Genomic DNA, 21,350 nt, shown 5'->3' with positions numbered 1-21,350 from the left:
TTTCTAAGTTTAAGTAACAGATTTTTCTAAATCAAAATTTTCCTTCATTATACCTTAACAGACAGTTAAATTGCTCTCCTAGGATATAGGACAAACTTATTTTTAGACTGAAGGAGAAAATAAATTTTTACTACTACAGTCCAGTAACACAGTTCTTTTTTTTTTTTTCTTTTTTGAACTGGTAAGTGTTTTGTGAAAGAAACAAAGATAGAAAGAAATACTTGTCAATAATTTTCTCTTTGTGATTATAGTAGCAACTAAGAAATACTGGTTTTCATGAATATAAGCCAGTCTTAAAAAGGACAGTGGTCTTCTCCACTTTGTTGTGTTTTCACAAATGTATGCTGAGATAGCCTAAAACATGCTCAAAGTTATAGTAATACATTTTTCTGTTTAGATGCTCATCAGCCACAAGAAAAGATGAAGATGAGTGAGAGTATTGCCTTTTTCACAATCCATCTAGCATATGAAAAAAGACCTATAGACAATTAGTTTGTACACTGCTGCATAAACATAATCTTTTTCTGCTAGGTATAATGCACCTTTGGAACAAAGCTGCACGTGACCAAAAATCCTGGGGACTTTGGGATCCATTTTGGCTGTGTTACACATAGATCTGTGAGCAGCTCCAAGCTGCATGCTCGCTTCTTGTGATCCCTCGAAAGAGGAATCTATATCCATAAAGCTTTTTCTTAGCTGGTTTGTTACAAGTTCAGCACGCCTGCCACAGGCCTTTCAGAAAGGTCCCTTGTATTCTTCATACCAAACTTGCACATTTAAAATGTTGTGTTTCTCTTGTCACTCATACAAATGGTGTCATCACTGCGGAAGAGTGACGCAGTCCTTGGATAGCTGCATAAGGACCCTGCTGAAAATAATGGTGGTACCTAGGCATGTGGAAGGATGGGAAAGTGGGACCACTACCTTGCATGGAGCTGGCTATAGCAGAGGGTGTAAGAGGCATTCCCAGGCGGCTGTAGGGAGGCAGAGATCCTTGGATCGGATGAGGAATGGGTGTAGCTATGGATGCAGTGCTGGTACCCAGGGCACTCAAAGACTGTGGATGCTGAAATCCTGGAAAACTGGTTGAAGAGGAAACCCAGGAGCTGAGGGACAGGTTATCAGATGTTGTAAAGGCTGACCCTGCAAGTAGAGAGAAAGAATGCCTGACATTGGCACTGCAACACACAGAAGTGGTAAAACAGCAAAATGGGAGAAAATCCTGTGTGAGAGGGGTGAGCAAGGCTGATTTCAATGACCAGTTGTCACTGGAAATAGTTCCCAAATACTCCTCTCTTTATATTATTATTTGCTGGTTGCTGTCCTTTATCACTACATCTTAGATGAATTTCCATTTTAAGAAGCTGTTTGCAGTGGCTTGAACAGTAAAATCAGCTTTGGACATCAGACATTTTTGGTATTAAACACTGAAGCACCTTGTAATGCTGCCACTAAACACTGAAGTATCTACTCTGTCATGGAATCTCACTGTCTTACGTCCTTGTTTTGAAGACATGTTTGTAGCTTTTTACGTGAGATCCTCATAAGAATTATTTATTTTTTTCCTAAAATTTCAGTGTGGCAAAAATGCAGAAAAATGTAATTTGCACTACAAGTTTTTCCTTTTTTTTTTTTACTCCAGTAAAATTTGTCAACCTACATCTTTCCAGTCAACCTGACTATTTCTACAATATAGAACAAAAAATTCTAGAAATGTAAATATCAAAACTTTTGTTGTATTTCCAACTGTGTCCAGTGCTTCAAGAAACAACACTAATGCTAAATTATTAAGATGCCAAACTTGTTTGGAAGATAATTATTTGCTTTTGATCAAATGGAAGTGTTTCGTTTGCCATTTTGTTTTGGGTTTGTTTAATCTGAAAAGCTCCAAAAATTATTATCACAAATCTTCCTACTCTTTAAAATAATTTTTTTTCTGAAGATTGAAGAATCATAAAGAAAAATAAAAATGGTTTCTTAAAATTAAAACTAATTATTTGCTTAATGTTGACAGTAAAATGTTGGGGGAAACAATAATTTGCTTGGATAATTACACATGGTCATTTTCAAATAATCTGGTTACTGCATTGCCCTTGATTTCTGTAGTTCCTCTATGCATCTAGTCATCATCATATGTCCGATTTCTAGAAATGGGGAATACAATAAAATACCATAAATAAACTCTCTTTAGTCCTCTTCAAACAGCAATTCAACTCATGTCCCTTCTGTGTTTTCTTTCTTGACCAATTTTCTTACTTTAGAAAATAAATTTACTGGCAAGAGTGTTTGACAAAATACAATTTCAAGCCAATATTGCAAAACATTCAGAGACAAAAAAATAGTTTCACGAATCTGATTCTAAAAGACAGGTTCATCCAAATTGTGAAATGAAAAAAACATGAAGACATTTATCTGTCAAGGTAAACTTACTTGAATGAAGTATACTAACCAATTACAGACACATACTCAAACCAAAATTATAAGCTAAAAAACAATAGAAAGAAAAAATGCAAATTTTTATTTTTAAGAAATCATCAATCTCTTAAGGGATATATTCTCAAATCAGAAAGACAGATAGTTACAATTAATTTTTTTCCCTGCTTAATGAAACAAGTAAAACAATCCAGTAACAGAAAAAATAAATTGTGTGAATTCAACAGTGGAAACAAACTTGAACCAAATCTTGACCCTACAAATGAGCCAAATCCTAACCACTGGGAAGTTAGGATCTAGAGACAAACTCTAAAGATAATACTTTACTCACAGACCGCAGCAAAACCCTTGATACATCAGGGGGTATCTGAGCATTATTGTGCTACAGGAAAAGCAGAATGCAAATCTGGATTTGCCTAGAAGGTTTACATTTGTCTCTGTTCCAGGTGGCTACTAGGAATCGTCTGTGTGAATGCAGATGTGCATTAAAGGCTTTTAATTGGATTTGTACCTTTCCTATCTGTTAATTCCTTTGGAAATACACGCCTTGTGATGAATGTGCTACTGTAGGCTAGCAGCTTCCATCTTTAGATGGCTGAAGTCGTCTGAGCAGAGAATGCTCTGGAGGGGTGCTGAAGTAATTAGAAAGTCTATCACTGTTATTTATTTCTTTGTTCTATGCAGAATAAAGTATGTGATTCTTTCTCATTAACGATTGTGAGATGATCAGAAGGCTGGAGCACCTCTCCTGTAAGGAAAGGCTTAGAGATTTGGGGTTGTTCAGCCTTGAGAAGAGAAGGCTTTTGGGAGACCTAACTGCAGCCTTTCAGTACACAGAGGGCCTATAAGAAAGTTGGGAACAAATTTTTTAGCATGACCTTTGTGACGAGGAGTAATGGCTTTAAACTAAAAGTGGTTGGATTTAGACTAGATATAAGGACAAAATTTTTTACTATGAGGGTGGTGAAACACTGGCAAAGTTGGCCAAGAGAGGGGTTGGATGTCCCATCCCAGGAAATATGCAAGGTCAAGATGGGTGAGGCTCTGAGCAACATGATCTGGTTGAAGATGTCCCCGCTCATTGCAGGAGGGTTGTACTAGATCACCTTTAAAGGTCCCTTCCAACCCAACCTATTCTTTGAATCTCACAAGGAACCTCCTCAAGCATCCTTTACTGCTCCAACTGCAATCGTCTCTAATTGCAGCTTAGTACTCCAAAAAATGTCACGTACCATATTTGCCAGCACCAAGGAAATGTGCTCTAGTAATTCTGAGGCAATTGAGGCCTCAGAGAGCTTATGACACATGCCACCCAGCAACATGCATGTATTTGGCTGTCAACTCTCATATGTATGGAAGAACATCCATCAGCTTTGCATGCAAGATTGTTTTAAAATGCATTGGAAGAAATGAAAATATCCATGGATTTTCAGTAAGAACATTACTTCTCTCCTTGTATCTTGGAGGACTTTTCCTTATTTAAGGATACCAGACTTAAAGAGAGACCAAAGGCAGTACCAGTTGCTCATCTGCAAGAGCAGTATGTTTTACCCTCTGTGCATGCCTCTGGTTGCCCAGAACAATCACGTCCCACGCTAGCATATGGCTCACAGATTAGAAAAAAGTTCATTGCCATAATTCATAATCTTCCTCACTTACTCACTTGCCATATTGTGAGCAAATGCAGAACTGTACCCTTTTATTATACATAAAATTAATTGTAATAAAGTATTATTTCCTTCTATGACACCTTCCTAGGGATTGTTTTCGGAACAGAAAGGGTTTAAAGGCCAGCTCTCATACTGAGGTTTACTTTGTTCATTTTGTCACTCCCAAAGGAGGACAGCATACCAGGGAGAAATTTAGTTTTTGAAAAGAAGATGCCTTGCTCTGAGCCCTTCTGGCAAGGGAAAATTTAACAGTCTTCAACAATATCTGGCCTAAGATCCAAGATGACATGAAGCAAGGTAATCCCCCAGAAGTACGTGAAATGATGGTATCATACCAGGTTAGGAGTTGCTCCAGAAACTCCATAATCTAAGGACCTGCTCTTAGAACAGATGTGTAAGAACAAGCCCACCTAATCACATTTTATTGAAAAGCCAGTCATAGTTAAAAATAAGTGTTTTTCCTGCACAAGTCCAAAGAGCTTATGACCAGAAATAAAGCTCTTATCTTAGCAACACTGTATGAAGTTAGAGGACAAGACAAGGGCACTGCCAGTCGGAAGACAGATAGAACTGCTTTACCTCAAGTGGCTGTGGCATATCAGGCAGGTCAAAAAGTCAACATGCAAAGTATAATGCAACACAAGTTTATGCTAGTCAGCAATCCCACAGGATGGATTTGAGATCTATTTCCAGTGGCAAATTGTGACAGATGCAATTTGTCTAGTAAGTATTCCCACAAAGAACAAATCTGTCTTGCTACTATGTTACTGCTAAAGCAGACAAACTGATAAAGCATTTGAGAGCTAATTGCCCCAGCAGGAAAAGCACCTTTTAGAGACTAAGAGACAACAATTAAATATCAAAGAGACAACAATTAAATATCAATTTTCTGGGGAGCTACAGACTTTTCTTCCTGTGGAGGCAAAGCAGGTAACTACAGGCTGGTTGAAGATAGTCAGAACTAAGTCCTCTCTTCATAGAACGCTGGAGGGACAGCAAGTGGCACATCTATAGGGTACTTTACAAATGGTGCAGGGCCCAGCTAGTAAGTCCTGCTAAGAGATGGGCAGTGTTATCTTGTTCTCAGCATCATGGTAATGAAGTTGCCTGGTTTTCAGACATCTTGAAGAGGAAGTAGAGCTGATTCTCTTCTGATGGTAAAGACTATATGAGCAATCCTAGAGCTGCCTCCTGAACTGAACCACTTCACCAGTGCCATGGGCACATCAGGTGTCCCAAAGAACCATAAAGTAATAAATGTTCTTCTTCATTATAGGACTTCATGGCAGAGAGACACATCAGAGAAATGCTTTAGAGTACCACAGTACTGATTGTGGCCCTGCTTTTCTCAAGCATAACTCAGTCACCACAGTTTACCTGTTGAGCACATTTTCCTACCTCTGCTTTGTGTTGCCTGGCTCTCATCTCCAAGATCATCTTCTCCTCCATAGGTTCGAATGGGGGATCGGGCATAGGAATGCTTTTGGATAAGGCTCTCCACACTTTCTCTGTAAAAGGAAACAACTTCCTGAATGAACATCATCCTAAACAGCATCCTAATTCATTTGGCTAAATACAGCACCTTTTTGCTGTCCAGATCATAGTTCTCTCACACAGACTCTCCAAATTACTTAACAAAAGACTTACCTCATAGCATGACATTGAAAATACTGAATTTGGCCTGTGATTTTTTAATATGGCTGATCACCTCTTATCTGCTTATTCAGCAAAATAGAGTGAACTTGCTACTGTGTTCCCTGGATGTGGTCTCAGACAGTAAATGTAAGACCAACACTCTTCATAAATTTTAAAATGCAAACTCTGGAGTTATTTGTGCTGAGTGATTGGTCTGGATTCAAAGAGAAACCAGTGCTCCTTTCAAACAAGCTTTTGAATTGCACATGACCACTTCATGTGCTGCTCTCCCATTTTTCTGAAATCAGGGACAAGAGACAGCTCAGTTCTAACCACACTTTCTCATCATCAGAGTCGAGGGCAGTTCGTAGCAGGAAGTCTGCAGATACTACTGATCTCGTGCCACATCTATTCTGGGAGGTTAGATATGTCTGCCAGGCCCCTGCCTCACTGTGGCACAAAGCACTGAAGTTACCCAAACCATTTTTAAATAGAAGGTGGGCATATCTACACGATAAGCCTTAGTAGTTTGTAAGGAAGATCCAACCTTACACATTCCCAGCGCGTTTCCATGTAAGTAGGTGGCATTATACCAAAGATGAATATGACTCGGGCACATTTCCAAAATGTCTTTGACCTTTTGTTCCTATTTAAGAAATCTAAGTAGCAATAGCTGCTTAAATCTGCTGTTTAATGAAGGTTTTTGTCTGACTTTACCATTTGTCCATTCATACTTGCTAATGCCCTTTGCTTGGAGAGTGTGCCTGTTGCAGAAATTCCAAGGAAAAATATTTATCAAGTAGCACGATAAATCACAATGGCACATGTTTTCCTTTCCTACAGAAAGTCCATTATGGTCATTTTGTCCTTGGTCTATCACTGGTATCATTACTTATGCTAGTCTCCTCAGAAAAAAAATAAATAAAAGGAGGATCTTATCAAAGTGATTTACTTGTGTCAGGATTGGAAGTGGACTGAAAGCAATGGCAGTTCCTACATAGAGGATGATATAATTGGATTACTGCCTTTTAAGTGATTGAAAACAGTAGGCATATCGGGGCTATCTTGAAGAAGATTTTACAAAGAAAAAGACAGATGGCATTGTTTACATTATGTGCCGAATGCCTCTTGAAACATAAGGCTTTTTTTCTGAAGCAGAATGTGAAATGCAAAGAATTTTACTTAACCAAAAAGACGATCTCATATGAGTACAGCATAACAGAATAATGAATTAGACCAGTGTTGTCTGAGTGATTTAGATACCAGTATATAAACCTATTCATAACCAAAGAATGACTAGTTTTTAAAGGTCTGAAAAATAAATGCAATTCAGGTGATTGTCTGTATTGTCTCTATTGACTTTATTACTAGTAAATGTCTGCTTATACCGACAGACATTACAGCATGTAATAATATCCTGATGCAACAGAAACAATGCAGGCTCTGACTTTAGTGTAGTGGGCCAGTTTAATCTCCAAACATTGGATCCTATGGTGGCTTGGGGATAAACTCACCCTAATAAATTTACATTTGAATTACCTACAGGGATTTAATGCTGAATCAAATGCCCACAATTATTGCAGACTAAATTATTTCCAGATGGATTTGTATGCTAGACAGAGAACTCTATTATTCTACATGGTTGTCTTCTTTCTAAGGAAAAAGAGAGATGACTTCTTAGTGAACTGTGAATCTGCAAAGTTTGAAATCAGGGAACTATGTGGTAGGTTTATTTATTTATTTTTTTATGAAGTGATGCAGGTAGTATGCTAAAGGTTTTAGAAGATTAATCTCATTCATTGGCACAAGAGGCAAAGGTTTTTATGGCAGAGGGAACAGTTTGATGTGGAAGCTCGGATGAGGGAAGGCAACTAATTTCACAAAAGCAGTTCCTTTTGTGCAGCTGAGATTTAATATTTAAAATTGTATATGCTTATCTTGCCTAACCATGTGGTTATTTATGCTATAATCACAAACACCTACTGATTTTTCAATTTAGAGGTTGAGGCTGTGATTGACATCATGAGTGCAAAGCATTGGGATTCACACCAGAATTTAGTCACCTGACTCCCGTAGCCTTTAGGTGGACCCTGTTCTTTCCATATACAACATATGTTGCATATAAACCCCCAAACAGACCTAAAAAATGCAAAAGGCTGAGCACAACTAAGTGTGCAAAAGGAAACAGAAAAAACCAAGAAGTGATGCGCTTTCTCCACTCATGAAGTATATCTCTAAGTTATTCCTCCAAGCACTATTTCTTCCACTTGGAAAAAATAAGAGCAGAAGTCTGCACTTAGGTTTCTTTCCTTCCCTTTGTGTTTCAAAGGAAAGGGGTGGTGGCCTCTGAACCATGCTGAAATATTCCATGCTCAGAAAACACCACCCAGAGAGTAGTTAGAGGAGACAGGGGTTTCAGCTCATCTAATCTATGGAAATATTTGGAGTTTACTCCATAGGTTGGAAAGAGGAAACTAACTTCTTTACCCTTTAATGATAGAGGTGTCTTAGGGCTTACTCCAATGCAGATAGGTAGGAGGAAGAAAAACTTTAACAAAATTTAAGTGTCTGTGAAATCTAGTTCAAAATGCAGAAACAAAGCTGGCAGTTTGGAACACAGATTTCTTCTCATACTCTTGTTTCCATGGGGGCCAAAAGGACTTAAATCTCAAAATCTTCCTGAAAATTCTTTTTATGGAAGAGTGAACTCTTTAGGTTAACCCAAATATGGTGCTCTGTAGAGTGGATTAGTACAACACATTTTTCAAGTACTAAAATATTACCATAGCAGTACTACTAAGAGGGAAAGACATTATTGACTCTGGCTTTATAGTTCTGTGTACAACAACTTCAGATATCTCAATATGGTTCAAAGGATTTATGGAAATAATTTTTAGAATTACTGAATGATAAATCAATATTTGCCATGTTATGATTCTATGCTCAATTTCAAAAAATAGCAAGTGAAGAGTATGATGGAGGTTTTTTAAAGCTTTCTTTGAGTGTTTTTAAGTGCTGTTTCACACTAAACTGTTTGAAGAACAAAGTGACTTCCAGTCACTCAATACCCAGCTTCTGCTCTTCTGTTTCTTTGTTCGTGATCAGACAATTGTTATCTAATACTGGACTGGGACCTAACAATTTTTACCTTTTAATGTGTCTTAGAACTCCACAGTTTCTTCTATTATCAATAAATTAGCAATAAACTTTGTTCTGAGAGATCACAAGCTGCCAACTGAATAAAGGAAAGATGTTTTCTTTTTGTCAAATTCTTTTGTATTGTCTACCAATAATTTTCAGTCTCCCAGTCTTCACTTCAAATATATTGGAAATACCCAGAGGAGGAGAAAAAGCACGCACATAAGCACAAATTTTTTTTACTATGATTAAGTTTTGCAATGTTTACAACTGGATAATAGTAGCAGGTAACAGGCTGGAGAAGAGTAAGTTAGGGACTGAAGCTGTTTGAGAAAAAGGCAAAGGAACCTTGTGCCAAATGGAAAGGAAAAAAACTAAGCTCATATTGGCAAGCACACCCACAGAGAAGATGCCGAGGCAGGACAAACATGAGGAGAGGTAACAGGGAAAAAGAGCTCAGGCTAATCCCAATAATCTACATTCCAACAGGAGCGCACCTTGAGCCCAATCCTGTCAATAAACCTTATTACGAATGAAGCACTTCTCTCCTTTGTGCAAGAAATAAACCAGCAAAACTTGAACTTGAAACCAAAGGATATGAAGGGCTGAGAGAATTCATCAATTAGCAAGGGTTTAGGGTGCATAAGGAGCATCTTGCTATTCTGCAGGTTGACCTCTTGATTAAACATTTCACTCTTGTCTCTGCTGGCAAATGATTCCAAAACTAAACTTCCAATTAGGGATGCTTTATATTGTGCAGCTACAAGCTGAGTCTTAGGCCTTGTTTAGTTAATAGTGCCTTTAGTAGCTCAATAGAGTAGCTTCAGGGGACCAAAAATAGATAGGAAAATCCTTATGTAGTTGACAAATGACTCACTAACACTTTACACACCAAACCCAAGATCTTACCATGGATTTGAACTGGGAGCCAGGTTCAAGCTCCTTTGAATACAATGTGCTAAAGCAGGTGGCAGAGCTGGGCACTCTGAACTTATGTCCTCTGCATAAGTTACTGCTTCAGGAATGGCTATCAGAGGTACAAATTTCAGAGCAAAGCTGAGCAGCTTCTTAGCATTACCTCTTTTTTCCCCCTCTTTCTATCCAAGTGCTAGGTATGTAGAAAGGTAAGGATATCCTCAGAATCTGCTCTCTGTTCCGAGTGTCATGGGGTTGCTTTTTTCTTTTGTTTTGTTTTTTAGTTTTTTCTTTATAAGGAAAGGCAATCCCAATAAAAAATAATAGCAGGAAAACAGTAAAATAATAAAACTGACAACCATGTTTTGCTTGGCCTTTCAGTCCAACACAAAGAAAAATACAGAACAGGATATAAAGTGTATGAATTATCAGTTTGCAGCCTGAATGACTTCTTTAGTTCTGCATTTCAAAGGTTTCCTTTTTTTGTAGCTGCCAGTTAGTATGTTTGGAAGAATGCCCAGATAACAGAAGACGTCAGAAGTGAGGTGAGGTGAAGACAGATGGAATAAATGGACTGAGAAGGCACAAAAATAAACTTGTCGGAAGTCAAACTGTAGTAGAACTTCTTTTTTAAGGGAAAAGATGACTAATTTGTCCAAGGCGCAAGTGCTAAAAACAAGTCTGTAAAAAAAAACCCCACACAAAACAAAAACCCCCCCAAAAAACTAAGAAAACCAACAACTACAGAAAACAAACTAAACAAAAAGACCACACATCACCCCAAAAAAACCCAAAACAACACAACAGGAGGAACAAATACATTTCCATAACAGCAGCCATGAGTGAACAACATATGCTGTCAGAACCCTTGCTCAGCTTTTGTGTTCCTGTGGCTTTTATTTGCTATTTTACATGTGCACAAACATACAGACATATTAATTGGCTACATATAGTTGCTCTTACACTGGTAGATGAATATTAGAGGCTGACCATAGGAACCTAATTCAACTCTGACATGGTATGGACCAAATCCTTGATCAAAACATTACAGCTCCGTTCTACTGCTTAGCCTAAAACAATTCCAACCAATCAGGGATGAAACAAGGCCTACAGGCTACGTTGGCCCACATGAGCTGAACTCTGATTTGGCCCAAAAGCTAATACACAGCCACAAAACACTTTCACATGAAGTCAAAACTATTGGGCAAGTGTTGGATGGATGCACTACTCCAAGAATATATACAATTTTAAGAAAGAAGGGAAATGAGACTTGAATTATGAAAAATCTAAGTTTTGATGATTGTGAAGAAAGAACAAGTGTACCTCCACAGTGATTTTTACTGCCACCCCCTCAGTAAAAATCCAGCAATTCTGGGAGAGCTATAATACATATGGATGTGACATAGCCTGGCTGAATTCATGACATGGGAAAAGTAATGACATTTATGAAGAAGGAACATGACGTTATCAATATACTCCATTTCTCTCAACTGCAAATAAAAATGAGAAAACTATCTTACATAGCCAGCCCCATGGAGCTCCACCTCACCCAGTGACTGCAATCATTTACTTCTGTAGGCAGAAGATGAGAGGTGAGGAGAGAGCAGTACTGAAACAGTGACTGGGAGAAGTCCCTGGAAAACCCACTCTGGGGTGAAACCGTAGGTCTGATTTGACATCATCCCCTACTGTCATGCACACACTACATCTGCATGAGTTGAGTGGAAACTACTAGAAAAATAAAACATTTTTATACCATTTTGCATAAGTAAAAAGTTAGGTAACAGCACAACTAAGTAGAAAATGAGTCAGGGTATGCATGCTTAAAAAGTTGGGAATTAAAGAGGTTTAAACTGGCGTAGAGGGCTTTCTGCTGGATAAAAAGGAACAGTTGCCTGGCTAACAATAAGCAAAGTCAGAGGAACCAGATTTGAAGTGAATAAATCAGGTGTATAAACAAAGGCAGGTAGTGCTTTGAAGATGTGCTAAGACATCAAGCCATCTGCAGTGTTCTGGAAGGAATGATCTGGAAAATACAGATAATCCCCCCCACCCGTTTGGAGCAGCAGCTGAAGGCTGGAAAAGCATCAGCAATATCTGGCATGGCACTAGATATGAGGCATTTATGTACTAGAGTTTCTGGTATTTCTCCCTAAATTCAGGACTTCACTTCTTCTCCAAACCTAAACATCAGAGATGATATCTCGTGGCTGGTTGCTGACATTCACAGACTGAGAACTAGCTGGGGGTAAAAGATAATCTGGGAGTTTGAGTTGTTGGAGAACTATGACAAAGCTCTGCTTAACTATAGACATGGGAGTAGATCACAGAGTGTATATATGTGTATTTCTGGCTGCTGGTAGGGGGCTTTCAAGAGTCAGGAAAGTTCTTCTAGATGAGCAGTAAGCAGTGGAAATGGGGGAAAGGCAGCTCTGTGAGGTGAGCAGGGAAGGGACGGAAGAGAGTTTGTTGTGCACAGCACATCATCAAGCATATGGCTTTGACTCATACTTTAGTAGGGCAGTGCCTATATCCAGGCATTAGCATCCATTTTGCTTACAGCCTTGTAAGCCAGTACGATGTATTTCCATATATCATACACGAAGCTCCTCAGGGGAAAATTCTGAACTTATTACCATGCAAATCCAGCTGGGATGCAGCTCTCTTACTTCACACCCTGCCTACCCCATCCTTCCCTTCTCTGCCTAAAAATTGCTTAGGTGTGCAACCAATACTTTTCCATATTGCCTCTTGAAGTATGTATCTACCTCCCAGAAGCATTACTGGACTTGTGCAGATGGGTATACTCACTAAACTGTCTTTAATAGTTACAAGTCCACACCCTGAACTTGCCTATCACATACAAGCAAATAAACTAGCAATGTCAAATAAACAAGCATGTTCAGATCATGATTATGATCTCTCAGTTCTTGTTGGATCATTATTTTATGACTCAGTAGTCTTCTGTTGACTCATGCTCTTGAAATTATCACCTTTTTCACTGAATTGTTTGAATGGTATGTAACAATGATGGTTTTATTTACCTATTTAATTTTAACAGGCTGATTCTTCAGAACAATTTAAAAGAAAAATTCATACTCAAGATAAAAAAATTCATCTGTTGGGCTCTGCCTCTGCATTCTTTGTGTCTTCGGCAGTTTTTTCTTCAGCAAAATCACAAAGGTACTCCCTGAAATCTTATCTCCAGAGTGAATTTCTCATTAGAAAACCTGTATTAGTGTTTTTTCACAAAGGTTACCATTAAAAAATATCACATTCATCCCCATTACTGCATTTGGCATCCCATAGTTAACACCACAGCATGTTAAGCTTCACATTCTGGCAATTGCTGCTAAATGTTTGGTTTTTTCAATCATGACCACTGTGGGAGCTTTTTTATAGTAGAGGAAATGTAAATACTACATAAAAAGATCAAAAGGTGAATCAGAAACTTATCTAAATCACAGTAGCCCCAGATAAAGTCTGCCCATTGCCGTAAATAGATTACCACAAGTAATTTGGGAAAGAGTTGATTGTGGAAGGAATCTTGCATCCTGCTAAAAACCCGTATATACCAAACTCAGCAAAGATTTTTTCAATGGTTAAAAACTTTGCATATATAGCCATGAATACAAGAAGACCATTCCATTGTATTTACACAAGAACAAAAGAAAATGCAAGCATTTCAATAGCTTTGCTGTTACCTACTTCCTCTACTGTTTTGCTAATTTCACTACCTTAACACATATTATTTAACTCCAACACATACAATGCCAATAGATTTAATCCTAAAGGCATTTGCAGCTTGAATTTCCTACAGAGGGATCATAAATCTAGAATGGAAAGCCTGAAATCGTTAAAGTCACATATTTATAAAATCATATTCAATTAGGTTAAAAAAGTGCAATTTCTGTCATCATGTCATAAAAAGATGTGTTTTTCTCTCAGATCTACTGCAAAGAAAAGCTCCCTATATTGTTACAGATAGAGGCTGTTTTCAATCAGTTACAAGGAGCAATCCAATTACTGGATGGTTTAGTGCAGTAACTGACTCCAGACTAATTTAATTTCTTTAGGTCTCTAAAGATCAATTGATCTGATTTGTTTCCCTCCCCAAAGGCTGTTTAGGAAAAAGCAGGCTTAAATACCTGGAAATGAAATACAAAGCTCTGTATGCTTTCACACTACTTAGGTCATTTGGAAAAGCTGGAACTCACGATAAATGAGTGCTCTCTTGGCCCTAACATCACAGGATGCTTTACGGGAGGCCATTAGGATCACTGCACCACACTGTAGATTACTCATGCATGTGCTGTATGCAGGCCTGCTTAGGGAAGAGTGCATGGAAAGTATTTTCACAGCTTCTAGATAACTATTCCATTTTCAAGAGCTGCACAAGTGTGCATTTGGCCTTCATAGTCTTTTCCCTGGCAAATAAGTATTTTTCTCCAGCAGTTATCTTACAGAAATTACCACATTTCCAACTAGGCTGAGCAAGAGTTATGTTGCACTATTCAATATTCACCTACTTGTAATGCATGTTGCAATAGACATCAAGTAAGAAATTTTTCCTCTTGTCATATCTCACTTTGCTATTCCTTTTGTTTTATTTCAGATTTCTTTAAGCAATTTTGCTGGTGCTAAGATGAAATCTATAGAACGAGTGGGCACTTAGAGAATTACATTCTCATCTGCCCAAATATTTTAATTCCAGAACGTAATAAAACCCTTGGTATTTCTGGACTATATTGTATAACTTTGGAAATTTTCAAACAACCTCTTACCAGCCCTCTTGCATGTTACACTTTTATTATGTCATGATAATATGTGTTTTGCAGCAGGTTTTGTATTTTAAAATACTATTGTTTGCTAATCAGGGCTCAGATTTCCAATTCAAGTCAAAATAAGACCTTAACCAAACTTGGACTCTCAAATCCAGAGTTTTAATGTAATTTCAATACTTTTCACATTCTGTTTCTTGTATTTATTGTAGGCTTCACATTTGTCTGCCTTATCTTTCATGGTAACATTCGTGCCTGGGCTCGGCTGCCTGTTTCAGACTCTATTCTTACACTTATCAATAAACAAAAGGGCACTGCAGTTTATGCTCAGCATTTCTGACTCCATGCCATGTGCTGTTATAATAAGATGTCCTCTGGAAAAATTCCCTTCATGTCCAGCACCACGATAGTCCCTTCATCTGCACAGAGGTAACTAAGTTTTTCTCCCAGCTTATCTGTTCAGACTCTTTCCGCCCTTGCAATGCTGTATCGTTAGATGTCTCCTATCTGTAAAACAAGGAAATCTCTTCCAACGGGTCCTTTCTTGACTATTTTTTGGATACAAACCTGAGCTTTGGATGTTGTTTACCTCAGTATTCTGTCAACACAGCATGCTATGCTATTTTTAATAAATCTGCCTTTTTTTTTTTCAGTGAAGGCTTTCACTTAGGAAACAAGTTTCAACAACTTTGCAAGTGTGCACTGCAGCTGCAAGCTTTCTTTCCCCAAATTACTGTTCTTTTACCCATTTACTCAATGGATCACTAACAATCCAGTCACCAGTAAGGTATAAAGTATATCACTATTTCCCATCCATGGACCTGCTTAGATAGATGTACTTTTGAAATGCTGTAAAGACTTTGCCTAGCTCTATGAATATGACTCCAGTGAGCACTTTGTCTCCTATATGCACCTGTGAAAGATGATTCACATACACATCTGGATATCCCCACATAGGAGCCTGGAGGGTTTTGGCCTCTCCAAACTTTCTTTCATGATTGTGTGCTCATAGGAAAATTTCGATGTGCTATATCCATCTCCATCAAGTTCTCTTCCAGCCTAAAGGACACAGGCAGCTTAATTTGCTTCATTTGCCAAACTATTTGACACGATATCATAAAAATGTGATGTGCTGAAAAGCTGCCAAGAGATTGAAGTTTATTTACTACTCAGCTGTGGGTAATGCTTCTGTCCCTATGGCAGCAGTTGCTTGTAATGAGCTGTACAGACACAAAACTCAACAGTTTCCAGATAAAACTTTCCTCCAGTGCAGCCTGCAGTACAATTTTTGTGAAACAAAAATGGCACCTTTGTTGTCAGAGTGGGAGTTATTGGATTCATCCTGATGGCAATAAATGCTAATTCAGCGTCTGGGACTGCTGAAGTGTATTTTGGGAGCTCTCCTCTCTTCTTTTCACTGTGTTGAGCACTAGGGAGTGTAAAGATGTTTTTCACAGGACCACTGCCCTTGTTTCCCATTGACCCAATTCACAGCCCTCAACAGGATTAAATGGCATGATAAGAAAAAAGCTTTTCATTTTGAAGTTGTAAAACTGACCCTCTCCCCCCTTCAAAAAGCCCCCTTAGGAAGAGAAATATATTGGCCCCAACTGGAACAGATGCCAAAACTCAAAACAGCTCTTTCTTTATAAAGTTTATAAGTATTTTTAAAGGAGGTGGTGGAGTCTTACTATATGCAATAAGATAACATTAAAATGCATAGCTTCTGAGGAGTTGAAAGGATGCTTTTCCTACAAACTGTCTCTTCTCTTTATCTTATCTACATGCAAAGTAAACAGAAAGTCCCCATTACCTCTCAATATCAGTGAGTCTGGAAGAGTCACGGAATCCTTTAGCGAAAGGGTTGCTGTCAATTTTCAACTTAGTTATCTGGAAACACAGAAAGGAGCAACATTACATGAATATAGTGTTTGCAGCGTACAAAGTGTCAACCAATCCATCCTTCTGAATTCACTGCTAATTTTATCCGTGTTCCTTGTGTGTGTCTGTGTGTGTCTGTGTGCAGCTCTCAAGGCACTGCAAAGCTGAGGAGGCAAACCAGGGTGTATTACACATATGGCAATGGAAAGATCCAAAGACACAGCAGGCTCACCCTTCATGTTGCCCACAGCAGGAGGAACTCACCCACGTACAGCATTACAGCTTCCAAATACTTTACCAGCATCAATCAGGTTGTCTTTTCCACAAGCAATGCAAATAACACTGCTAACAGCTAAGCCTTACTGGTGGAGTTGCACATGAACTACTAAGAGCCTGAACTAGGAGCTGCCATCTGCAGACCTGAAGACATGGCTTCAGTTCAGCACCCCTTTTTTCTTTTTTTTTCTTCTTTTTTTTCTGGGATGGGAAGGTTATCAGCCAGGCCTACCAGCCATCACATTTGGGCAGTTTAATTGATTCTGTATGAAAAGAGGTTGAGGAAGGGAAGAAAAAATTTGGGGAGAACTCATATTTAAAGTGACTGAACCTGGATTAAAGGAGTAACCCCACTGAAACTATCAGAGCACTGTAAAATGAGAGATCTTGCAATCAAAACTCTTATTCGAAAGCAGCTGCAAACCTATACAAACCTGTCCAGTCATCCAGTCAGCCTTCCTATTCTGACAGAGCAACACATTGACCAGGAGTCCCTCTGCCACAAAGTATCCCCCTAACTTTGCAGTGAAACTTCTCAGGCATATGGTAGTGGCTTTCAATGTGTTTTTTTGGGAAGCAGGAAAAAAATACATTATTGTCCTTGCCAAATTTTCTGTATGTCCAACCAATTTAGATTTGGTGAATAAAACCTGAGATATCATTACAATATTTGGATTTTCCAGCCACTCTCCTTCCAGGAGTTAAAAATAAAATTGTAAGTGGGAGTTATAGCTTGATGAGGTACAACACAGGACCATCCTGCAAGGCAGTGAATGCGATCAACTCCAGAGTAAGCCCATGAAAATAAACATCTCTCAACATTTCATATTAAGAGGCTTTGTCAGCCTAAATTTCCTCCAAAAAAACTATGTTGAGGAGGCCACAACGTCCTTTTTAATACCTGGGCCTCAAGACTCAGGAAAGAAAAAAAAAAGAAAGGATCTTTTCCAAATCCTCAAACAATAAAGTGCTCTCATCAGACAAAGGTATTTCAAAACAGGATGCCTTCTCCTCCAAAATAAAAAAAAGTAAGGTAAAGAGGACAACTGAACCCAACTTTTAATTCTGAGAAAGAGGTCTTCTGGGAGGGAAATACAGAGAGGAAGGGATGTGCTGACAAAGACAAAACCTGAGTTTTTAATTGATGGTCTTCAGTGGGCTGATCAAACACCATGGGACCTCAGTACTGGTCAGGGGTCTGAGGCTGTCCCATCATACAGGTACAACTGATGGAAACAACCCTGCAGCCTTATCACAAGGACCTTGAAACAGTTCAGAAAGTTAGTTATAGTCTCATTCTAATTCCAGGATATCCATAAGCCCTTGACTCACGGTGATGTTGCATAGAGTGGCAAGTCAGTCCCTCACGTACAGTGAAGGTTTTTATGGCAGCATTATGAAAACTACATTGAAAAAAGACAAGCTCTAACTAGTTCCATTGACTTAGATCACCAACACATCAAGCCAACTGCACTACAGAACAATAAGGATGTCTATTCATCTCTTGAGCATATTTTCACCAATCAAACTTCCATTTTCCTAATATTAAAGTTTTGGTATGACATCACAAGAGAAACTTTTTGTATCCACCAAATCCAGATGAGACTCACAATCATTTATGGCCATATTCTTCCTGAGAGACTGTCTCACAAACAATCAGAGAACATCTGCTAGAAAGCATTTTAAAATGAAATCTGACCTACAATTCAACTCTGTGGCAGTGGTTTGACTGTTTAAATAAATGCATGCCCTTTAAATCTTAAATTATGAGATAGTTTGTTGAAAGTGTAATGTATTTAGCTTTTATCTAATAACCTCCAGAAATGTAATCAATCCCTCCTTAAAACAGTTCTGAAAGAAATGGCAAAAATGAAAAAAGGCTCCATTTTCATTAGTCATAAATAAAATGACAACATCAGCCTCTAGGGGTTCCGGAGATGTTCCATTGAGAAATTTTCCAGGACTCAATGTATGTGTTTTGGGAAGGTTAGTTTAGAAACATCTCTGGTGTAAATATCATCTGTAGACAAAAATCCATCCTACAGAAATAAATTCCAGGTTTAGCTGGTTTTGTACTTGTTACTATTTTGCTGGTTTCTATAGAAAGTTACATGAAAAAATCTAACTGCCTGTCCAAACATCATATTCTTGAGATTGCCAGGTGCTGAATGTGTTTTCTGCAGCATTCAGATACAAACCCGAGTTTAAAATCAATACATCGAAGCCTTAAAGCAGGATATGGTGTCTGTGATAGGACTGACTTAATATTACTACTATTATATTCAGAGCTTCATTGGCCCTCTATGCAGTAGTTTCCTTTCATTCATAGCATTTCAAAACCAGTTACTTTTGCTTCATATTAAGAAATGCCGACTTCTTTAAATAATCCATCAGGTACATTGACTCTGTGATGCTGCCTGCCCACGTGCTTGGAGAGTACTTATATTTTTCTTAACTTGGGGAACTAAAGAGGGAAATAGGTTTATTTTCAAAGTGCCACAGTCATTAAGCCCTTAATGCATGCTCTGAGTCATGCTGAAGGCAACAATGTATTTCTACTGACTTAAATATTAAAGCCCAGTCCACTGTCAAGCAGAGCCTCTGGTCTCTTATTGTTTATAGACTTCCTAAAATTACTCATTAGCAATCCATTGTTATGATCGCCTCCATTTTGTATATATTATTCACTAGCATGCAAATTGAAATTCAAACATCTGGATGTAATCTGGGCAGCCTCTGAAAAGCATATCTCTTGAGTGATTTTCCTTACGTTTGAGCCTTACTGCTTAATTAGTCAACTTTTTAAGCCCACGAAATCATCATGTGCAAACCAGAATCTCTCTCAGCTCATAGCTTGTGGCATGAAAGATCACTGCAAATAAGAATAGTTCTTTAATGAGCTATAATTAGAAAATGACTAAATGTTAATATGCAAACAGCTTTGTATAGACAGAAGGGAAGACGAAAGAAAGCCTCTCACTTGTCATATTTACTCTCATAAATAATCCTTATGGCTCTTTGAAGTCAGTAGTACAATACCCATATATTTAGGAATTACTCCTGAATATGAATAAGATTGTCATGGAAAGGTAGGTTATGTCAGAAACTTTCCTAGTTTCGATGGGGCAAAAAGGAGTTTTTAGCAGGGTGGAATTTAGTTATAACTGTAAAAATTAGCAACTGTACTCACCAACTGATTCTGGTAGGCGGTAACAGCAGTAAAAACTGTCTCTGGAAAGATAAACGTCCTGAACTCTTCTGACTTCAGATTTAGCAAAGAAGCCGTGTGATCCTTTTTCTTAATGATGTGTACCCTTGGCTGGTACTTGTGCATGGAGTTCAAAATGATCTGCAAGAAAGAGCAACAAAGCACTGTCCTGAGAGGAAGGTTGACAGGACACTTGAAGGCTATAAAACCATAGGGGAAAAAAACCCATCTTATTAACACTGCAGGGAAGACATCTGAAATCTAACTAGCCAGGGGCTGGTTTTCAGAACAAAACTCTCCTGCTCCTTTGGGTAGTTCCAGGAAATGAAGGTGGAAAAGCAGGCATCCCAGGAGCTAGTCTCCTCTCACTCCTACGCCACTGGTGAGCATGCATTTTTTGAAGCATAAATACCTGTTCCTACAGATGAGGTGTTTTTTACGCACAGAATTAGTTACTCGTGGAGTGTGCCCCATTTGGAGGTGTAAATATGTAACTCCTGAAAGCTAATGACCAAGAGTCCCCACTTGCAAAAATGTGCAGGTGCAGAATGAAAACAGTCACAAATCCCTCTAAAAAAAATGACAGAAAAAATAAGGCCCATCCAAAAACCCACCACCAGCAGCAGCCCAAACCGGCTGACCAAAAATAAAACTCCATGGATCCTTTCACTGTGGCAAACCTTTAAAACAAATTACTTCATAGATGCTCTTTACCGCAGACTACCAAAAATGAGACCAAGGAGGGAAACTAGTACAGAACCCCAAAATGACAAGGTTTTGCTATTCTGTCCTCATTAATAATTGTTTACGAGCTCGCAAAACAATTCTAAACCTACCAAAGGTACCAACTAACCAATTTCAACATTCACTGGAGTCAAACCGAGAGTCCCACTTGCTTCAGTTACCACTGGCTGGAGGCCTGTTTGGCTGCCTCTAACCACAGTATTACAATATAAGAATTAAATACAGAGCTCGACTCACACCAACCCTTGTTTTGGATATAATCACAGTCACAAGACGAAATTGGCATTGGTGTGGGTGGTTCTATTTTGCAGGGGCCATAACGACATTACAGTCAGCTCCGTACATCTGGAATAGCTAATGTGCATTCCTCAGGAAGCGTTAACTTCAACTGAAACACAACAGAAGTGGTGCAGTATTTCATGCTGCAACTCAGTCAACGAGAAAGGTTGCCCATTGCACTGGAGTGGAGAGCTTAGAGACAGCTCTATCATGGCTACAATTTCGACCAGCATCTTCTTTACTGCTCCTTTGGGGCCAAATATTACCAAGACGCATACTGGGACTTTGGGGGAAGGCATACAGCATCAGGAAAGTCATTACAGTGACAGGGAACCATTTCCCTTAAAATGTTGCATGTCTGCTTTTACCAACTCAGTCCTTTCTCAAAGC

At 38.6% G+C, this 21,350-nt stretch overlaps 1 protein-coding gene across 1 annotated transcript in view; it reads right to left on the bottom strand.

Moving 5' to 3' along the window:
- Positions 1-693: 693 nt before the first annotated feature.
- The window catches only part of TBX20 (T-box 20), a 34,148-nt gene continuing 13,491 nt past the window's right edge, over positions 694-21,350 (bottom strand). The window contains exons 5-8 of the mRNA XM_027665035.1: positions 19,920-20,078; positions 16,386-16,462; positions 5,502-5,611; positions 694-1,143 (exon numbers count right to left, since the gene is read on the bottom strand). Of these exons, the coding sequence (XP_027520836.1) occupies positions 803-1,143; positions 5,502-5,611; positions 16,386-16,462; positions 19,920-20,078 (687 nt within the window). The 3' untranslated portion in view covers positions 694-802. The remainder of the gene's footprint in view (positions 1,144-5,501; positions 5,612-16,385; positions 16,463-19,919; positions 20,079-21,350) is intronic.

Source organism: Corapipo altera, unplaced genomic scaffold (assembly GCF_003945725.1).
Source record: "Corapipo altera isolate COAL_440 unplaced genomic scaffold, ASM394572v1 89, whole genome shotgun sequence".
NCBI lineage: Eukaryota > Metazoa > Chordata > Aves > Passeriformes > Pipridae > Corapipo > Corapipo altera.
The sequence above is the reverse complement of the archived record's forward strand: the minus strand, read 5'-3'. Positions and strand labels throughout refer to the sequence as shown.